Source organism: Brachyhypopomus gauderio, chromosome 2 (genome assembly GCF_052324685.1).
Source record: "Brachyhypopomus gauderio isolate BG-103 chromosome 2, BGAUD_0.2, whole genome shotgun sequence".
Lineage (NCBI taxonomy): Eukaryota > Metazoa > Chordata > Actinopteri > Gymnotiformes > Hypopomidae > Brachyhypopomus > Brachyhypopomus gauderio.
In genome coordinates, this window is record NC_135212.1 from 25707922 (window position 1) to 25727724 (window position 19803).

A 19803-nucleotide genomic window follows, 5' to 3' on the forward strand; every position below is an offset into this window, starting at 1 on the left:
GCGTCGGATCCGCTCATCGTCGTGGGTTCGGGGCACTCAGTCCTGTTGGCACCCCGGGACGGGTAGTGCCCATGGAGGGGGCGTCTGTCACGTTGAGGACCCCGGCCCCTCCCTTTTGGGCGTGTGTTTACGTTGTCCATGTGCATCGTCTGCGTCTGTGGAACTACGTGGTTATGTTTATGTCGTGTGATAATCGGTCTCACCTGTGACTCGTCTCGTAATCACGCGGGGCTAATGTGGTTTGTCTATTTACTGTGCGCTCGCGCAGGGTCCTGTGCTCGTCGTTGTCTAATGTTTACACATTCTGTGTTCAGGTATATGTTCCTCGTGCGCTATATTGCGCAATCTCTGTTTAAAATTAAAAGTGACGTCAGTCAAAAGGAGGATTCGTGTCTCGTCCTTCCCTGCTCCACCACGCGTCACAAAATATATGTATATATATATATATATATATATATATATATATATATATATATATATATATATATATATATATATATATATATATATATAATTGCTTGACTATAAAATATATATATATATATACAGTGTTGGGTAAGTTACTTTGAAAAAGTAATTAGTTACAGTTACAAGTTACCTTGTTTAAAATGTAATTGTAGTGTAACTTTTCTGATTACTTTTGAAAAGTAATGTAACTAATTAATTTTGGATTACTTTTTGATTACTTTACGGTTTAAGTGAGTATTGACCCATGATCAACATTTAATTTTTGAGAACTGACAGTGTGAAACTTAAAAGAGTACTAAGCTGAGAGGGAATTGCTGACAGGCAATCACAGGAGGTCCACAAGAAGAGATGCCTGCACCAGGCATGTAAGATTCTCAGACTATTGTCATCAGGCCGTACTCTTTTCTGCTCCTCCCCCAGGCTCTACCATTTTCAGTTTACAGACTAACACAAGCAGGTTCAGAAACCATTTCTTTCCCACAGCGGTCACCTTATTGAACTCTTCCCAAAGACCATACTTTCCTTCCCCTCTATCCATATCTTACCATCCACACAACATCTGTACAGTGTTCCTCTTCAATCCACATCTGTATAGCCCTATCTACAGTGGTATAGGATAATCTGTATGTTATCTCTGTGTGATTCCATCTGTATTTATCACATTTATTTATATCATATATTTTTCTTTGCCCTGTGCATTGCCATACATTACACACACATGCATTTCCCTAGGTAATTTATCTACTCTGCACATATATATTAACCATCTTTACTTACACTAGCTGTAACTAACTGCATTGTATCTCTAAATACTGCATTCTATACACTTATCTATGCACTTGATTAGATACCAAACTGCATTTCATTACTTCATACAAATTTAATTTAAATGTATTGCTTGTCGAACTATAGGTCTAAGATAGGTCCAATGATATCAATTGGGTAGGTTAGGTCGTGTCATAGACATCGACAAACGTTTTTCCAACACCAAACAGTCATAAATATTCATTTGATACCGTCTGTCATTGTCTATAATAGTCATGTATGATTTCAACAAATACCTGTTTAGGACTTTAAACAGCTAATTTGGTTAGCCTGTAAATCAAGCTAGCATGCTAAAGGACAAACACATTCAAGTGAATGGTAGTAGCTAGCCCAGCAGGTAGCTAACTATGGAAACCACAGTGTTTGACGGTCAGCATGCCTTGCTGTTAGCTCGCTTACAACCTCAATACTGGTTGCCTTCTAGGGTTGCCACCTGTCCCGGTTTTCCCGGGACTGTCCTGGTTTTCACGTCGCTGTCTCGGTTTTCCTTCTTTTTAATATTCGGTCCAGGCAAAAAAATCATTTAATGTCCCAGTTTTCACTAAGTTAGTTCAAACGACTATTTAGACTGTTTCTGCACACTTTAAATCCGTCTTTTTTTCTCGCTGTGTCCATTTTACGTTCGCCACCCCCCGTCAACAATTTACGTTCGCGTGTGACCGTGTTCTTGTTTTTTGTCAGACCTAGGTGGTAGGGGTGTGCGGATCGATATTTATATCGATAGTATCGATACAAAGGTGAGGATCGGTATTGGATCGATACCACAGCGAAAATATCGATTCTTTTGCTGCAGTTTAGAGGTCTGCGCGGGACTGCTTTTTTAATCCCGCTCCCTCCCGCTCCCGCTTGTTTTAATCCCGCTCCCGCCAAAAAATCGCTTGTTTTAATCCCGCTCCCGCCCGCACCTGCTTTTTTTAGTCCCGCTCCCGCCCACACCGGCCAAAAAATCGCTTGTTTTAATCCCGCACCCGTCCGCCACATACACATTTCTGTCGCCCCCGCCCGCAATCCTAATATGAATTTAATTAATTAGATTTAGTACTTGAAATTTTCTTATGTATTTATTAAAACAGCTATATAGCGATGGATCACGCTGTCCCATTTCTTACCACAGTCCAAACACATGCCGTCAGGTGACGTACACCAACACTTTCTGATATTAATCACAACAAGCCAATTTCCCTCTCCATTAATTACAATGGAATATGACTTCCATACATCAGACTTTCCTGTAGTTGGCTTAATTGTGGTGTATTCGCCTGTTTTAATTTAATTTTCCACAGCTGAAACTGGTTGACCGTCTACAGCAGGGGTCGGCAACCTATGGCACGCGTGCCACCATTGGCACGAGGCATAATCACTGGCACGCGACACGCTGGACCAGCATCAGCAAAAATATATATAATTTAATATAAATTATTATATTAATGGATTATAATTTCAAGTAAAAAGTATCGCCCCCCAACCCCCCCCCCCCCCCCCCCCAACGGTTTGGAAGTATCGGTATCGGCGATACTGACCAGTATCGTATCGGTATCGTATCGATACCAAAATTCTGAGTATCGCCCACCCCTACTAGGTGGCAACTCTTCTGATCGGAAATAAACCTCCAAACTCCGAAATTTACACAAAGGCTTGGCATAATCACAAATAGTTGCCGATGGTGGCACATGGTTCACATTTATTGACAACACGAAAACAAAACAAATGATCCTTAAATGTCCAGTGCTTGAAGGCGTCTGTCATTATTGCTGCTTGAGCTGAAACTGAACCGCGCGCTTGCTGCTCCAGCACAGAAACAAGCGGAAAACTGCGATATAGGGCGCAAAGCAATAAAAATATCATTAAATATTTCGCAAAGGTTTTTGTTTATATTTAAAAAATTTAACTAAAATTGTAATTCTTCATTTTTCCAGAAGTAACTGTAACTGAATTACATATTTTCTCATTGTAACTGTAACGAATTACAGTTACACTTTTTTTGTAATTAAATTACGTAACGTCGTTACATGTAATTCGTTACTCCCCAACACTGTATATATATATATACTGTATATATATATATATATAATATATTTTATAGTCAAGCATTTAAATATAAAATCTAACAGTTGTGTACTTGGGTCATTCCAGGATTTTGGTACATTTCCTGTCCCACCACTTAAATTTCAAATGTACATATCCAAAATATCTAAATGACTATTTTTTTTAACATTGTACTTGTTATAAGACAAACTGTAAAATTTGGTGGAAAAATAAGCGCCTTAGATATTATTCAAAAGACCGAATACCTTTGAACCGCCTCAAAAAATGGCCATTTTCTCTTGTCCCACACATTGGGTGACCAATTCCTTTGCCAAATGTAACAATTAAAATAAGCTCTAAATAAATTACTTCCTCTTGTATATTGTTGAAATGCATCTCCTTTACTTATGAAAACAAATTCTTTGGTCTACATTGTATTGCATGTCACAGTTTTTACACTATTAAGTTGTGTCCCACAACATGCGCGCAGCCCTGTTACCATAAGGAATTTTATCTGGCAGAGAAAGGGTTAAAAATATTTGTGTACTGGCACAAAGGAATTTGCATCACAAGGACATTTCCTGCCCACATGGCAAGAAAAATGGTAAGTGCTCTAACAATTTTCAAGGTTTTTTTCCAAATATGTTTGTCCAAGTTGTGTGTCACTCAGTGAATGCAACCCTGTTCCTCATATTGTAAGACTAATATTGAGTAGAGTCAAAATTTACTTTATATACTTATATAACCATATTTGTCCTTGATCTTGTATACATAGCTAAATTTTACAGTGAGCATCTGTTCCTGGGGTAGACCACAACTTAGCCTAAATTTGCAACCCTGTTAGTCGCAACCCTGTTACTGCATACCAATTTACTGCACACCAATCTAATAAAGAAAAAACTTCTTCCATATCTGAGATTGACGAATCAAACTTTTTGATAGTTTATAACCTGTAGATTATAAATATATGATTTAAAATGATCAAATTGAAGATCAAATTTTCAGAAGTTACCACCCCTGTGTGACGATGGGGTCGTGGCGAAGGATGAGACACTGAATCCTCCTTTAGACTGACGTCACTTTTATTTTAAATAGTAATTGCGCAATAGCGCACACGGAACACGTATACACACACTGAGACGTGTAGACTTTAGACAACGACGAGCACAGGACACTGCGCGAGCGCACATTAAATAGACAGACCACATTAGCCCCATGTGATTACGAGACGATTCACAGGTGAGACACATTATTCACACAACAAAGCTATCACCACGGAGTTCCGAAAACGCAGACAGAGCACGTGGACAACGTTTACACACGCCCAAAAGGGAGGGGCCGGGGTCCTCAACGTGACACCCTGAAATGTACCAAAATCCTGGAATGACCCACTTATTGTTGAAATGTCATCTAGCTGCAATCGCAATTCTAAACCGTACTGAATTATAATATTGTAATACGTGGTGCTAATGGAAGTATATGCTCACCCATGTAACAGTCAGGCACAAATAGCCCAGATCGACAGCATTGGCCAGGCTGGGTTAGGTGGCTCAACACATTTGCTGTTTGTTTTCATGCCATAGGCATGTGTAATATCATGCATGGTGTTCACAGGAAGCAAAGATGGTTGTCTTCCATGGCAATGGGCAATTATAAGGGTAAATGATGAAATATGAGGAAGTGATTTTACAGGTGTGTGTGTGTGTGTGTGTGTGTGTGTGTGTGTGTGTGTGTGTGTGTGTGTTGTGTGTGTGAGTTTGCATGCATTGTAAGCTCTTTGTTTAGTCCAGATATGCCCACGATGATTGGAAAATATGACTTTCTGCTGTTGTTCGCCAGTTCTGTCTAAGAATGGTAGAGCATGTAAAATGAAACCCTGTCAAGCTCTTCATATATCTTGCATGTTATGGAATCACACGTGCTCTCCTTCTGCTCTGGGCTAGCAGAACCAGAGAGGGACGCATCTCCTATAAGTGGTTAGCTTTGTGTTTCTCAGTGTTAGATTTCCAGAAAGGATGAAACAATTATTGTCATTAAAAATGCCTTATGGTGTCAGTTTCTCAGGTGTGTTTAGTATGCATGAATATGTGTTCTCTCTCACACAAGAAACTGGCCAAAGTACAGCTTTGATTTCACAGTCCCTGCTGGTGCCCTGAGAGCCTGTGGCCCACCAGAGCTGTTAATCACACTGGCAATATGTAATTGAGCCAGAGTTTCATTAGGAAAATGCTGCAAGACTTGACTTCACAAGTATGAATTGTCTGCCCGGTACACATTGGGCTAAGATATTATAAAAAGCCCCTGGACTCAGGATCAAAGGCGCTCTATTGGAAGCAGTTCCTTTAATCTCCTCTCTCTCTCTTTCTCTCTCTCTCTCTCTCTCTCTCTCTCTCTCTCTCTCTTCTCCTCTCTCCTTTTCTAGCTTTGGAGTACCATAACCTCAACACTTCTGCTGCAACCAAGAATTTCTGGGTGATCACAGGTAATCGTCATTTTTTTCTCTACAAATAGCAATTTTTGCAAAATAGGGCAAATTCCATTTTATGTCTAGTAAAAGTTGCTTTCGCATCAACCTTGATTTGAAGTATCATCCCAGATATGACATGAACATGGAATATCCCATTACATTTTAACCCATTCAACTAAGATTTCTTCTTTTTTCTTACAGCAATGTCTCAAAACATTTTAGCTATATATACCAAAATGTGCTGGGCACACAGGGTGGAGTATTCAAATCAAATTCAAAAATACTTTTAGGGATGGTGAATTGTGTGAATTTTTAATGCAGGTTTGTTTTTATATGAGTATGCGTGTGTGTGTGTGTGTGTGTGTGTGTGTGTGTGTGTGTGTGTGTGTGTGTGTGTGTGTGTGTGTGTGTGTGTGTGTGTACGTACGTACGTGTTTGTCTGTGTGGTGTGATGTAGTATGTGTAGTGTGTGTGTGTGTGTGTGTGTGTGTGTAGGTGTGTTTGTCTGTGTGTGTACCCAGCAGGGAAGCAAGACCATCTTATCTGAGAGATTGTATTTCTTTGGCTTCCATTGCTGTCAGGATGGTCAATATTTCTTGACCAAGGTCAACCGCAGTGTGATGGGATGAACTACAGTGTGAGTGATGAATAACCAGAGTTCCCTTCCCTGCCCCCCATGGCTTGTGTGCAGTCATACAGGATGTGGAGGACACCTCCCTGGAGAGCCAGTACCAGAGCTTCGCTAGTCTACTGGAGCAGCGTTTGGCTGAGCTTTTCATGGTGGCCCATCAGCAAGGTGCACGCTTCAGACGTGCCACCACCATGGGCAGCTACACCATCCAGGTAAGTCCACGCACCTTGGAGACCTGGAACCAGTTCCAGTTATGACCATCTACGAGGCCAATGTGTCACATCAACTCCTGAGAGTGTTCCTTGTGCAGTATCATGTTGGATTCTGTGTGCTACTGAAGCACTGAACTGTGTTTCTCTCATCTGGCTGAGCTCAGATGGTGGGCATGAGGCGAGTGTCAGGACCCAAGAACCCAGTCGAGTTGACCTACTATGTTCAGCATCATGGGACACCTCTCCCTGGCACGTCTGCAGCCAAAATACTGAACACCGTGGATTCCCAAACCGTAGCCCTCACGCTGGGCTACTTTGTTCAACTACAGGCTGAACGTATGTCATCAAATCTCACCTTAAGCAGGGGGGTGATTTTAGATGCAAGCCTGAAAGTGTAACTTTACCACCTAATCATCAAACTATCTGTCTTACTGACAAACATGTAACTGCTAAACTCTACCAAACGAGTTATTTTTCTTGAACACTGCAGGGTTCAGGAGCAGGAGTAACCCCTCATTCTTTATGTAACTAACGCTCAGGGATTTGACTGAGCTCCCCACACATATGCTTATGTTGTAGACGTGTGGGAGATATAGACAGACACCATTTCAGCTCTCCACAGGACACAGCGAGCCTTAGTGAGAGACATCAGAAGAGACATTTCTTATGAACAGAGAGGAATGCTCTGCAGAGAAGACTAAAACATTCGAACATAATCATAATGCAAGCTCATATTTAAAGCTCCAGGCAGACATAAATACTCTGACATACACACACGTCAGGCATGTGTCTCTTGTAAGTACCCTTAGGTACCTCCAAGTCCTTGGTTTTCTAATACCGTACACATCATGTTTTCTTGACACATGGATACATGGCGTTTTGTGTAGGACTTCAGTTTTCTTTTCCATCATGCAGCTGTGGTAAAGAATCCTTCCAACAACCTCTGGATCATTGCTGCTGTTCTGGCTCCTATTGGTGTCGTGACCATCATCATCATCATCATCACAGCTGTTCTGTGTCGCAAAAACAAGAGTGACTTCAAGACTGATGCCATTGGCAACCTGAATCCTCGGGTCAAGGTAAACATAGCCAAAGGAAACTTGGTATACACATGCTCCATCCGCCAATCACGGAGCGTCCCTTATTCATATAAACTATATTTGTAATGCACATGTAAAGACCTTTGTTAATGTGGTTTTTACACATAATAAGTGTATGTTGTTGGCACAGCATCAACCTAATGAAAAAAAAAGCTTGCTTTACCTCCATCAACCACAGAGAGAGAGAGAGGGAGGGAGAGAGAGGGGGAGAGATTGTGTGAATGATTATGTGTAATGACTCTTCATGCTGTTTTCTTCCATGTAGACTGCTTACCGGAGAGACGTGGGTTATTATCATCAGGTAGTTATGCATATCTTTATTCATTTCATCTGGAATTTGAGGGTTTGGTTGGAATGGCATTTCTATACATGTTTACTGTACACCACAGGACACCTTATTATGGGGCAGTAAAGAAAAGTGATGGCCCTTTAAATGCAAAACCTCACATTCAGAAAATTCATTATTCTACACGTGTGTGTGTGTGTGTGTGTGTGTGCGTGCGTGCGTGCGTGCGTGCGTTCGTGCGTGTGTGTGTGTGTGTGTGTGTGTGTGTGTGTGTGTGTGTGTGTGTGTGTGTGTGTGTGTGTGTGTGTGTGCGTGTGTGTGTGTGTGTATGCTCATGTGAATGTTTGTATGCCCAAATAAGTGCAGTATGTATTGGGAACAAGGTCAGATATTCTCTGTAGCTTTCAGGAGAACTAGGCTAGCAGTGCTGTAGTGGCCACACAGTTGTGTGGGGTGTAACCGGTGAAAGTGAAGCACACACAAACAAATGAGACAGATTCCTGTTGGTACAGTCAAATTAAAACATACAATTTAATATAAGACACTGTCCTTTCTTCTCTGATGTAATCTGATATAATGACACATTTGAGTTTCTTTCTCCACTGTTCACTGCTCTGACCTAGTTTACATCTTATTTATCCTTTGGTCTTACAGAATTAGCTGCTTGCCTGTCCAACAGCAACTAGTGGGTTACTTTCCAAAAGCATCTAGTAATTACTTTTTATACTGCTGATGACTGAAAAGCAAATGGTATAATAGTGTCCAGTGTGAAATCTGGTGGTCTTTGGTGTGTGCACATGCTCAGTGAGTCCTGCTCTTATAGAGGACCAGTATGCCCATGATGATGAGAAGAATATTAATTTGAACTGTTGGGAAATGCCAAAAGCTTCAAATTGTACTGCTGCACACGACATATTCAATCAGTGTTTCAACAAGCAGGGCATTGATATCACATCAGGTTGTTGAGGCCCTCTGAGGTGGGTGGGGAGCGGCTGTAATACCTCGTCCTTAAACCAGCGTCAGCTGCAGGCAGACGGCCGTGTGCCACAGGCCCCATCTTATCGCTCCGGCTCCAGCTGCAGAGCCATGACATCGCTCAGAAAGTAAACAGGAAGCATGCTCAGACTGCCTGAGTTCAGAGGACAAACCCAAGGAGGAGTCTGCAGTGCTATTTTCTTGTTATAATTTCTTGTTGTTTGAACACAGTAATTTGTATGCTGCATATAAAATTTGGAAAAAACAATAGTATGAACTTACTTTTTTTTTTGTGTGTGTGTAGCGCATTCAGATGAGTCAGTGCCAGGTCATGTATTGTTTACTTATTTATCTTAATAAAAAATTGCCAGTGTCTAAAGCAAGATTTTAGTTCATGCAAACTGACATGTGGACATATTTTTGAGCTTGTGCTTGATTAGCTTAGACAGACTGTGTGTGTGCGTGTGTGTGTGTGTGTGTGTGTGTGTGTGTGTGAGTGTGTGTGTGTGTGTGTGTGTGTGTGTGTGTTTATGTGTGTGGGTGTGTGTACGTGCGTCTGCGCATTTGTCGATTTGAGGAATATTAGTGTCCATGGGTATTAAATGTGACTTCATGAACAGCTTCAGGCTTCCTAAGATGGGTAGTGGATCTAACTGTGAGCCCACTTGTATGTTTGGAATATTGGACAGTTAAGTCAATGACATGAATTTTTAATGTTGAATTCAAACATATTTAAAAGATTTATCTGATTACAGGATGTCATCATGTCAACTGTTTTGTCTGTAATTGACAAATCATTTTTAGCAAAAATGATCTTTGGTCTCAAAGTATTTGGTGCAGATATGCTTAAAAAATTGTTTTATACCATGAACAGGCCTGTTTTCCTTTAGAGCATTTGTTTTTTTTTTTTTTGTCTTGTTTATTTTATTGATGTAGCCTGTTCAGGGGTTTGACTATGCCAAGCAACACTTGGGCCAGCAGGGCGGCGATGAGGAGACCCTGCCTGTTAAACAGGAGTCCATGGTGCTGTCACTCCCCATCCGAGATGCCTCCATCTCCCTGGACAAGGTCATCCACCCAGATGGAACAAACTCCAAAAAGACCATAAGCAGTGACATCAGGAAAAGGTTCAAACCTTATTGCTTTGTGTCTATGCTGATTTTGAGTCAAGCTTACTAAATGCACCATTTTAGCAACAAAGAAAAATGCTATGTTTGTTCGTTTAGCACATGCTGTAGTGTAATCTGAAAGGCACTTACTTAAGGCTTTGTTTCTTTTTCTGTGTGATTCTTATGGCCCTTTCCAAATCCCTTTCTAAGCTTATGTTGTTAGTACACAAGCATAGCATCTGCAGTGACATGTTCCTCTACAGCACCTCCTAACCCTGCTGCTGTATGCTCATGAACCATTAGCTTGCTGGGTAAGACCAAACACTACGCAGTCTAGCCTGCTGCACTGTCCTTAGGCTATTTACAAAGGCAGCATTTTGTAGCACTATTGTCTGTGTGTGTATATTTAGTATTGCAAGGAAGAGTGAATGCATTTGCCTTATAATTTCTTTCATCACCTTGCATCTTCTTTTCCTGTTTTCTTTTGTGTTTCCTATGGTCACTTCAATAATTTTCTGGGGGAAAGTCAAGAATATATTCACCTATGTGGTACTATGACTAAGACATGCCATTACAATCTGTAGGACCATACAAGTGTTTGCACATTATACATTATACTGTAGTTCGGTAAATATGGTCAGTCAATTATGGGACTTACATGTCTATATTTATTGTGTAGAACCACAGAGACACATTTGCAAGACATTTCTGAAATCAGCATCATGTCCTTCACTGTAAAGCTTCACATGAGTAACTTGTATATTATTAGTTGTCCATGTCTCAGTAGACTATGGTGCAACATAGGGCTGCCACAAACGATTATTTTAATAGTCGACTAATCACCGATTATTTTTTACGATTAGTCGACTAGTCGGATTGTACGTTAATTGAATATAAAACATACAGTAGAATGCAACTGCTATTATATAACCATCATTAGATTTCAGCTATAACTAAAAATAAAAACAATTAAGATCATAGTTCATTAAACCTTTATTGAAATATGCAGCTTGTTGCAACAAACAATTATTAAAATAAGGATAAGGCACTGACTTAAAAAACACAAAAATAAATAGGCCTACATTAATAAAGAATTTTTTTTAGGTTTTTCTTTCTTTCATTAGTCTCTGGCATCAAACTTCGCTACATTTAAATCAAATTAGGTAGGGACCTGAAACTAAGGAGTTATTCACAAAAATAAAGTTTTGGTCTCACTGACGTTACAGAAAATACACGCCATCACTAATGTTAACTTTTACAGCTACAGCGATAAGCAGGGTTGCCAACTCTCACGCATTGAGAGTGAGACACGCGCATTTGACCGTCTTCACACGCTCACACACCCGATTTCTCACGCCGAAAAAAACGCCCCCCCCCCCCCAAAAGATCAAATCTCACTCCAAGTGATCTTGAAAAGTTGGCAACCCTGCGATAAGTAAGTACCAAGTTAACGCTCTGTTTATGGTAACTTTAGCAGCTAACTAGCAATTTAGATTACAGAGATGACGGTCCCTATTCATCATTGTTGTCACAATTAGCCACAACTTGTGACAATTAGCCCAATTAGCCCAATTAGCCCAACATGCTTCAGGTACATGCTCGTACATCGCGGTTGTGCTGCCGTGGAAGGCAAGTTCTGCCTTGCAGATATTGCACGCGTTTCGGAACCCGACTACGGAAAATGATCCCGCACTTTTGAGTTCCGTAGCCGGGTAGCCACGATACCAGAACCTGTCTGTATAACGTCCTGGGATGTCGTCAACTGTCTACTCCGGTTTCCACTACTGCGCATGTGCGTCAAGGACAGAAACGCAGAAAACTGTCGCAGCAGTTTGGAGAGGAAAAAAAACGACGCATCGACTAATAAATTAGTCGTCGACTATTTTAGTAGTCGACATAGTCGTGACTAGTCGACTAATCATGGCAGCCCTAGTGCAACAGCCCATCCACCTCCTCCAACGAGAGAGAGAGAGAGAGAGAGGGAGGGAGAGAGAAATAAAGAGAGAGAGAAATAGAGAGAGAGAGAGAGGGAGAGTGAAATAGAGAGAGAGAGAAATAAAGAGAGAGAGAGAACTGAGGGGGGGGTGAAGGAGGAAGTAAGAGGGAAAGATACCAGGAGAGAGACACAGAGAGACAGAGGTAGAGAGAGAAGCACCTTCTATAATTCATGTTGATTTTATGGCTTTGTAATTATTTTCTGAAACCTGAATTGATGTAAAGCTGCAGGCCACCAGGTCCATAAAACATATCTGTCAAGTTGGCAAGCAAATGGAAAGGAACCACATGATGTTGTTCATATGCCCTTCATCCATCCATTCATCCTTTCATCCATCCATCCATTCATCCATCCATCCATAAATTCATCCATTCATCCACAGGGCACATGGCAGGATCCCTGGACAGGACGTCAGTCCATCCTAGGACACATATCCCCTTCCTTTTCATAGCTTTCCTAATGAAGCCAAGGCCCAGAGATGGTGAATGATACACATATAGCTCAACTTTTGGGGCATAAGATTAAAAGCAAAGGATTTACAGGCTAAACTTAAAAAGGGAATCACTCATCGGAGCCTAGCCACCCAACCAAGAATTGAACCATATATTTATTAGAGTGACTCCAAAGCAATATACCTATCCATATTATGACTGATCTCAAATCATTATTTTTATAGTGCTGCCATATTAAAATCAGTCATTGGTTCTGATTGACCCAAGGTCAATAATATCAGAGCACTCTGTTCTAGTCAGTTGGGACCCATTTTTTACTCGTTGCCATGGACCCCGTTCCTGGAACAGAAGTAGTGAAGCCACTACTTCTACACATCATTCACTATATGTGAATTCACTATAGAATCCATCCATTCCCACATTTATACAGTCCAGTCTTATTCAAGAGGATGATAACTCATCCCCAAAAGGAAAAAAAAAACATGAATATGCAAACGAAGACAATAAATAAACAACCAGCCATTAAAAAGATAAAAATACATTTATTATATGATATGAACAGCAAACTCAGACAGATCAGAGACCTTCACTTCACACATTCCTCTTCATTCATTGTTTATCAAGTTGTACTTTCTAAGGTTGCACTAATTTCCCCAATTTCCAAAGGTACACGAGTACCTTTTATATCAGGATGAACCTCAGGGTAAAACACAGTTTCATTGTTTATTCTACAGGAAGTGGCACATGCCAGTGTCGGTGTGTTTGGGAGCCTGTTCAGTGCCAGGCTGACCGGCAGTGCTGAGAGACCTGCAGAGTGGCCAAACATCACAGCAGGCCCTGGTAGAGCAGGTGTAACCAGAAGACAGAGGGAGAGAGAGAGAGGGAGGGAGAGAGAAGGAGAGAGGGAGGGAGACAAAGAGAGAGACAGACAGAGGGAGAGAGAGAAATGAGACAGAGAGAAGAAGGGTGAGAGAGGGGTAGAGAGAGAAAGAGTGAGAGAGTGCAGACAAAGAGCGAGCGTATGACATAACCAGCCGTGCCGGCTCACACATGCGCTCAGGCTCACCGCTGCTCCTTGTTGCTATGGTTACCCACAGCAGGTTGCCGAGCGAGGAAGGTTCCGTCATCAGCAGCGAATCGGTGAAGGGCATCTCAGGCCGAGGCTCGGCGACACAGAAAGTGACAGCGCAGCAGAAACTGGCAAAGGAGGAGAGCAGCAAGCGCAGTGGTGAGAGACGGCCCACCTCCTTAAGCCCCTCCCCCACACGTGCCCGGCAGCTGGGCATTCTGGGAGTTGGAGTGACTGTGTGCAAGCCGCCCAGTGCCCCTTGGTTCGTCTGTGTTTCTCTAAGGAGTCAGTGCTGGGCGAGGCCAGGTTGGGGGAGTTTGCGGCTGTGAAGGGCCCCTCCTAGTACGAGCATCAGGACTACACTGCATCAGTATTCATGAGACACTTCCTCTCCGCTGACATGATTCAGTCTGTCGCTAGGCCTGCTGTGTTATACACACACACACACACACACACACACTCACACAAACTGCATACACCAAGTCTTACATACCTCTAATTGCTTAGGGACCTATGCAGACATACGTGTATGTGTATTCTGTATGTGTGTTTGTCATGTATGCTGACATAAATACACATGCAGTGTACTGTAGGTTTACAGGTGCACAAGCAAACATGTACCAGCACAAGAGCAGACAAACACGTGTGCTCAAACAAACCCAGATGCTTCCCTCACACATAATTATCTCTCTTGCAGAGTTCTCACTCATGCTGGTTTAGTTTTGCAGGGAACCTGAGCAACACATCATCACAGCCATATGCTGCCATATGTCCCTGCCCTGTGTGGCAGGCTAGATTTGACCTCACACATGCAACACTGGTGGAACAATGACAAACAAAGAACACATGTCACTTCACCTTTCACACGTCTAACCTGTAGACTTAATTAGGGGTTGATTCATTTATTCAGCATTTGCAAATGGAGGAAAATCCAAACATTTATTTATACATTATAATGATTATTACATTACGTAATAAGTGTAAATAAATGAGCTAGTGTTGTTAAATCAAGATTGCAGACTACAGGTATCCTGAGTGAGGGATTCAGTAGCTGACCTGTGAGTTTGCTCTGTGATGGTCCATGCTGTCTCATACAGAAGATGGTGTGTGTGTGTGTGTGTGTTGGGGGTGTGGTGGTTGGTAGATCCATATGACACCTCTTCAGGATCACTCCAGCTCATCCCCATAAAACCAATTGCAGCCCCACCTACATACTCCCACCACGCCTCTTCTGACCAGAGTCAGGACTCCGCTAACCTCAGTGGGGAGGTACGTGATCCCACACACACAGCCACACAGTTAAAACCTCACATGTATCGCAGGAAATCTTATTAGAACAGACACCTATTCTGGGCTCATTCAGTTAAATGAGGCCTTTAAGAGTGGCATGGCACATTTTCCCTGTGTGAGTATAATTAGTTGACCAATGGGAAATCAACACTTTGCATACTTTTTTTCCCATTTATGTGTGCTTTCAGTAAAACCAGCCGCTTCTTCCCTGCTCCTTCTTGTGCTCTCTCTAACTCTCTTCCTCTCTCTCTACCTCTCTCGCTCTCTCTGCGTCTCCTCAGGTGAGCTTGGCTCTGAAGCAGAAGTCAGACATTGAGCACTACAGGAACAAGCTGAGGCTGAAGGCCAAGAGGAAAGGCTACTATGACTTCCCATCAGCCGAGGGGGGCGGAAGCTCCAAGGGTCTAAGTGAGAGAGCCAGACACGGGTCAGACAGGGCGCACCGCCCACCGGGCCCCGCCGCACACCCGCCCGGACGAGCCCCGGACGACTACGACGACAGGAGCTCCACGTATGTCAAGTCTCACAGGAGGTCAGTGGGTGTGTGTGTGCATGGTGGTGCGCATCTACTTTTAACCTGAGTATGTGTGTATGGGGTGTGTGTACATATGTGTGTGTGTGTGTGTGTGTGTGTGTATGTGTGTATATGTGTGTGTGTGTGTGCGTGTGTGTGTGTGTGCGTGTGTGTGTGTGTGCATGTGTGTGTGTGTGTGTGTGTGTATGGGGTGTGTGTGTATATATATATGTGTGTGTGTGTGTGTGTGTGTGTGTGTATGGGGTATGTGTGTGTGTGTGTGTGTGTGTGTGTGTGTGTGTGTGTGTGTGTGTGTGTGTGTGTGTGTGTGTGTGTGTGTCTTATCTGTATTGTTGCCAGTTGCCATTTCTGCACCTCCAGGTTCTCTGGTCTCTCTCAGGTCTCTCTCTCTCTCTCTCTCTCTCTGCTCTGACTGAGCTAAGTGTGCCTCTACACCTGTACTGTGCTGTATGTCCTGCGTCATGCTAGCTCAGGTGCTTCCTGAAGCCCCTTCTGAATTGTGAGGGGAGTCATCTGTGGTCATTGTTTGTGCGTGGTGGCAGGGGGCTTCCTTAGTGCAGGCCCCCTCCTCACATCTGAAGTGTGGCTACACAGCACTCTTCTCACATTGTGCTTAATAAAGGGTTTCTTATCAGCGCCGCCTGCTGCCCCATCTCAGTGGACCTGCCACTGCTACCCCACCCCCTCCCTGTACAACAGCCAGGCTCGGTGCTTCAGATCAAATCCATATTATGGTTGTCTAACAAGCCACTCAAGATTACACATGGTTCAACCCTATGGCTTTGTGTGTGTGTGTGTGTGCGTGCGTGCGTGCTTGCGTGTGTGTGTGTGTGTGTGTGTGCATGCGTGCGTGAGTGTGTGTGTGTATGGGGTGTGGGTTGAGTGTGTGTAGCAGTATTACACCAACTGCAGTTAAGTCCCTGCAAGATGTTTTAACGAACACCCAGAAAAAATATATATATTAATATAATAGAATACAACACATGAAAAGTTTCAACATCTACCACTGCAAATATTGGAGTATACATCTTGTCATCATTATTATTTTACTTTATGGTTGTCTTCACATCCAAATTCATCTAGACAGAAAGCTATAGAAGTGAAGATATTGCTCTGATCAGCATAGGCAGTCAGCAATCTCAGAATACTACTGACTAGATCATCCTTAATATATTACACTTAAGTCTGCCCAATACAATTCCCAAAGAATGGAATGAAGCAAAGCTGACTAAAATAGCAGACGATGGGGAAGAGAGGGAGGGAGAGAGAGAGGAAGGGAGGGGGAGGGAGGGAGGAGGAGAGAGAAGATTACAGAGAGTGTGAGAGAGAGAGAGAGAAAGAGGGAGAGAGGTGGAGAGAGAGAGAGAGAGGGAGAGAGAGAGAGAGAGAGAGAGAGAGAGAGAGAGAGAGAGAGAGAGATATGGAGAGCTGCCACTGTATCACATCTCCACTGCTGTATGTGCAGGAGCTGCTGACTGACCCAGATCACATTTGCTTTGGTGACAAATGCAGTGCTCTGGCATTTTGTCTCAGTTTAGTCACCTGACTTTATTTTTGCTACAAGGAATAAACCGATCAGCTCTCTTTGTAATTGGTAATAATGGTCTCCTCACCCCAGGAAGATCTGGACGTGTTCATGGATTCCAATGCAAAAGTTGTTTTCTCGTTGTCCACAGGAACATGCTGGGAGGACCTTATCTGTATTGTTGCCAGTTGCCATTTCTGCACCTCCAGGTTCTCTGGTCTCTCTCAGGTCTCTCTCTCTCTCTCTCTCTCTCTGCTCTGACTGAGCTAAGTGTGCCTCTACACCTGTACTGTGCTGTATGTCCTGCGTCATGCTAGCTCAGGTGCTTCCTGAAGCCCCTTCTGAATTGTGAGGGGAGTCATCTGTGGTCATTGTTTGTGCGTGGTGGCAGGGGGCTTCCTTAGTGCAGGCCCCCTCCTCACATCTGAAGTGTGGCTACACAGCACTCTTCTCACATTGTGCTTAATAAAGGGTTTCTTATCAGCGCCGCCTGCTGCCCCATCTCAGTGGACCTGCCACTGCTACCCCACCCCCTCCCTGTACAACAGCCAGGCTCGGTGCTTCAGATCAAATCCATATTATGGTTGTCTAACAAGCCACTCAAGATTACACATGGTTCAACCCTATGGCTTTGTGTGTGTGTGTGTGCGTGCGTGCGTGCTTGCGTGTGTGTGTGTGTGTGTGTGTGCATGCGTGCGTGAGTGTGTGTGTGTGTGTGTGTGTGTGTGTGTGTGTGTATGTGGCAGACACTCTCAGGCAACATCTCCAGCGTATCGCAGCAGACAGTCCCTGAACAGCCCCAGCCCGGGTGGAACTGAGATGGACCTGCTGGTCATGAGAGAGAGACCCAGGAAGGGAATTCGCAACAGCGGTTATGACGTGAGTATCATCGTCCTGGGAGCTCCACACACCCATGTGGCGTACACACCGTACCGCCATACACACTGTACCACCATACGCAGTGGCTGCCAGCCATCTGCATAACCAGAACTTTGTTTTCAATAATGGGCGTTCACAGTCTGGGTAAAATAAACGTGCTGGTTTTGTCGATGAGAAGTCACGACTGAACGACCTGAAGATCATCCTTCCCTGTGGAAAGACGTCATAAGAACAAGAAATAGCAGAATGCTAGTTGATGTTTTGTGAAACTAATGATTTTCCCTCCTCTTTTTGAGTGTTTGAATCTCACTATCACTATGGAAACAAGGGCACACTCTTGTGGGTGCTTTTGGACTGCAGATGTATGAAGGAACAGCTCAAAGCAGTGGGTCAATTTACTAATGTGCCCAAGAAAAATCAAACAATATCTTGACAAAATGTTTTATTCATACTTTATCACAACACGGTCACAGGATTTACTGTACATAAAATCAACTGGTGTTATCAACAGAGTTACCCATGATGACAATTCACCTGCTGCTATTTTGCAGTAATCGTTCTTAAACGTGACTATTTGTTGTAATGGGAGACACATGCCTCTCTTCCTAATAGTGTGAAGAATGGTCTCACCATGTTGCAGTTAGGAAGCTGGACATACGTTCTATTTGTCAGAATAAAAATTCATTACCCCTGGGGAGAGAAATGCAGACCATTGGGCTGGTTTTATTAGGTGAAGATGGTTGGGGTGGAGGCCTGATTTATTATGAGGCCTAATTCACAATGTCTATGGTCTGCCTACTGCTCTCACACAGGAAGTAGGACATGAGAGAACAGAGAGAGAGAGAACAGAGAGAGAACAGAGAGAGAGATAGAGAGAGAGAGAGAGAGAGAGAGAGAGAGAGAGAGAGAGAGATGGACGGAACTGTGGTACTGTTGTTCTGAACATTAGAGCCATTTGGACATGTGCTTGCAGTGGTGCGCCTGGGCCTTTACGAGCCCATTCAACGCTATTAATCATGGGAATTGGAGTACAGGAAAGTGATGAATAAACACAACCTCTGCCATGCTGTTTAAGCAAAAGCTCTGAGAAGCAGCAAATGACAGACATTATAAACCAGCTTTCTCTGTGCACACATCTCGGTCATATTAAACCATTTTTATCACTTAATTTTAGGCACTCCAAAATTAAATCAGTTATAGTAAAAAATTATTTAACAATGGTTATGAGTGCATTCGGGTCTTTGATTATTAGCTGCTAAATATTTCCAGAGCCAGGGGACCTTATGCTAAGAAGTTGTTATATTGTCTTTGAATAATCTCCTCCTCCATCCAATGTTGGGATTAGGGTTATGCAGGTAGAGGTTCAAGTTTTCACACATTTCCATTTGTAGCATTGATTTTCAGTTTATTTTTCATTTAATAGCAGATGTTTGTATTGTCATTTTTTTCCCCACTCCTCATTTTCCTACCTGCTCGGCTGTTTGCTTCTGAACCTCTGAATCATGAAGCACCACCACCCCCGACAATCTAATTCTAAAGTATTTTAAATTTTAGACAGAGCCAGAGCTCGTCGAAGAGACAGACGTGGACCGGCTGGCAGCACGCCGCCACTACGGCTATGGACGCCAGGTCAAAGGTCACTCCGAGACATCCACGCTGAGCTCGCAGCCCTCCATCGATGAGGTCCGTCAGCAGATGCATTTGCTTTTGGAGGAGGCCTTCAGTCTAGCGTCAGCGAGCCACTCCACATCAGGCAGGCGGCGCCAGTACCACCCGCACCATCACCCCTACCATCAGCATCAGCAGCTGGGCCCGTACAGCCCTGGACCCCCACTTCCCTACCCCGAGGTGGTGACCAGTGCCCCTGGGACCATGAGTCGAGGTCGAGGAGGCCTCCAGTGGGTCCCTGCATACGGGCAGGACCACTATCAGTGCAGCCTCACCAAACCAGTAAGCTCA

At 43.3% G+C, this 19803-nt stretch overlaps 1 protein-coding gene across 8 annotated transcripts in view; it reads left to right on the forward strand.

Annotated features, from left to right (window-relative positions):
• The window catches only part of kiaa1549lb (KIAA1549-like b), a 54569-nt gene that overhangs the window by 23604 nt on the left and 11162 nt on the right, over nt 1-19803 (forward strand). For 5 of the 8 annotated variants that reach the window (XR_013125590.1, XM_076992507.1, XM_076992508.1 and 2 more), the window contains 12 exons: nt 5741-5800; nt 6477-6628; nt 6793-6964; nt 7544-7707; nt 7994-8029; nt 9294-9317; nt 9926-10116; nt 13644-13774; nt 14760-14884; nt 15187-15437; nt 17712-17844; nt 19399-19794. Coding sequence is in view for 7 of the 8 variants with exons in the window: in XM_076992507.1 (XP_076848622.1) it covers nt 5741-5800; nt 6477-6628; nt 6793-6964; nt 7544-7707; nt 7994-8029; nt 9294-9317; nt 9926-10116; nt 13644-13774; nt 14760-14884; nt 15187-15437; nt 17712-17844; nt 19399-19794 (1835 nt within the window). In the remaining variant the exon portion in view is untranslated. The remainder of the gene's footprint in view (nt 1-5740; nt 5801-6476; nt 6629-6792; nt 6965-7543; nt 7708-7993; nt 8030-9293; nt 9318-9925; nt 10117-13643; nt 13775-14759; nt 14885-15186; nt 15438-17711; nt 17845-19398; nt 19795-19803) is intronic. The other 3 variants (XM_076992504.1, XM_076992505.1, XM_076992498.1) reach the window with 3 other exon arrangements.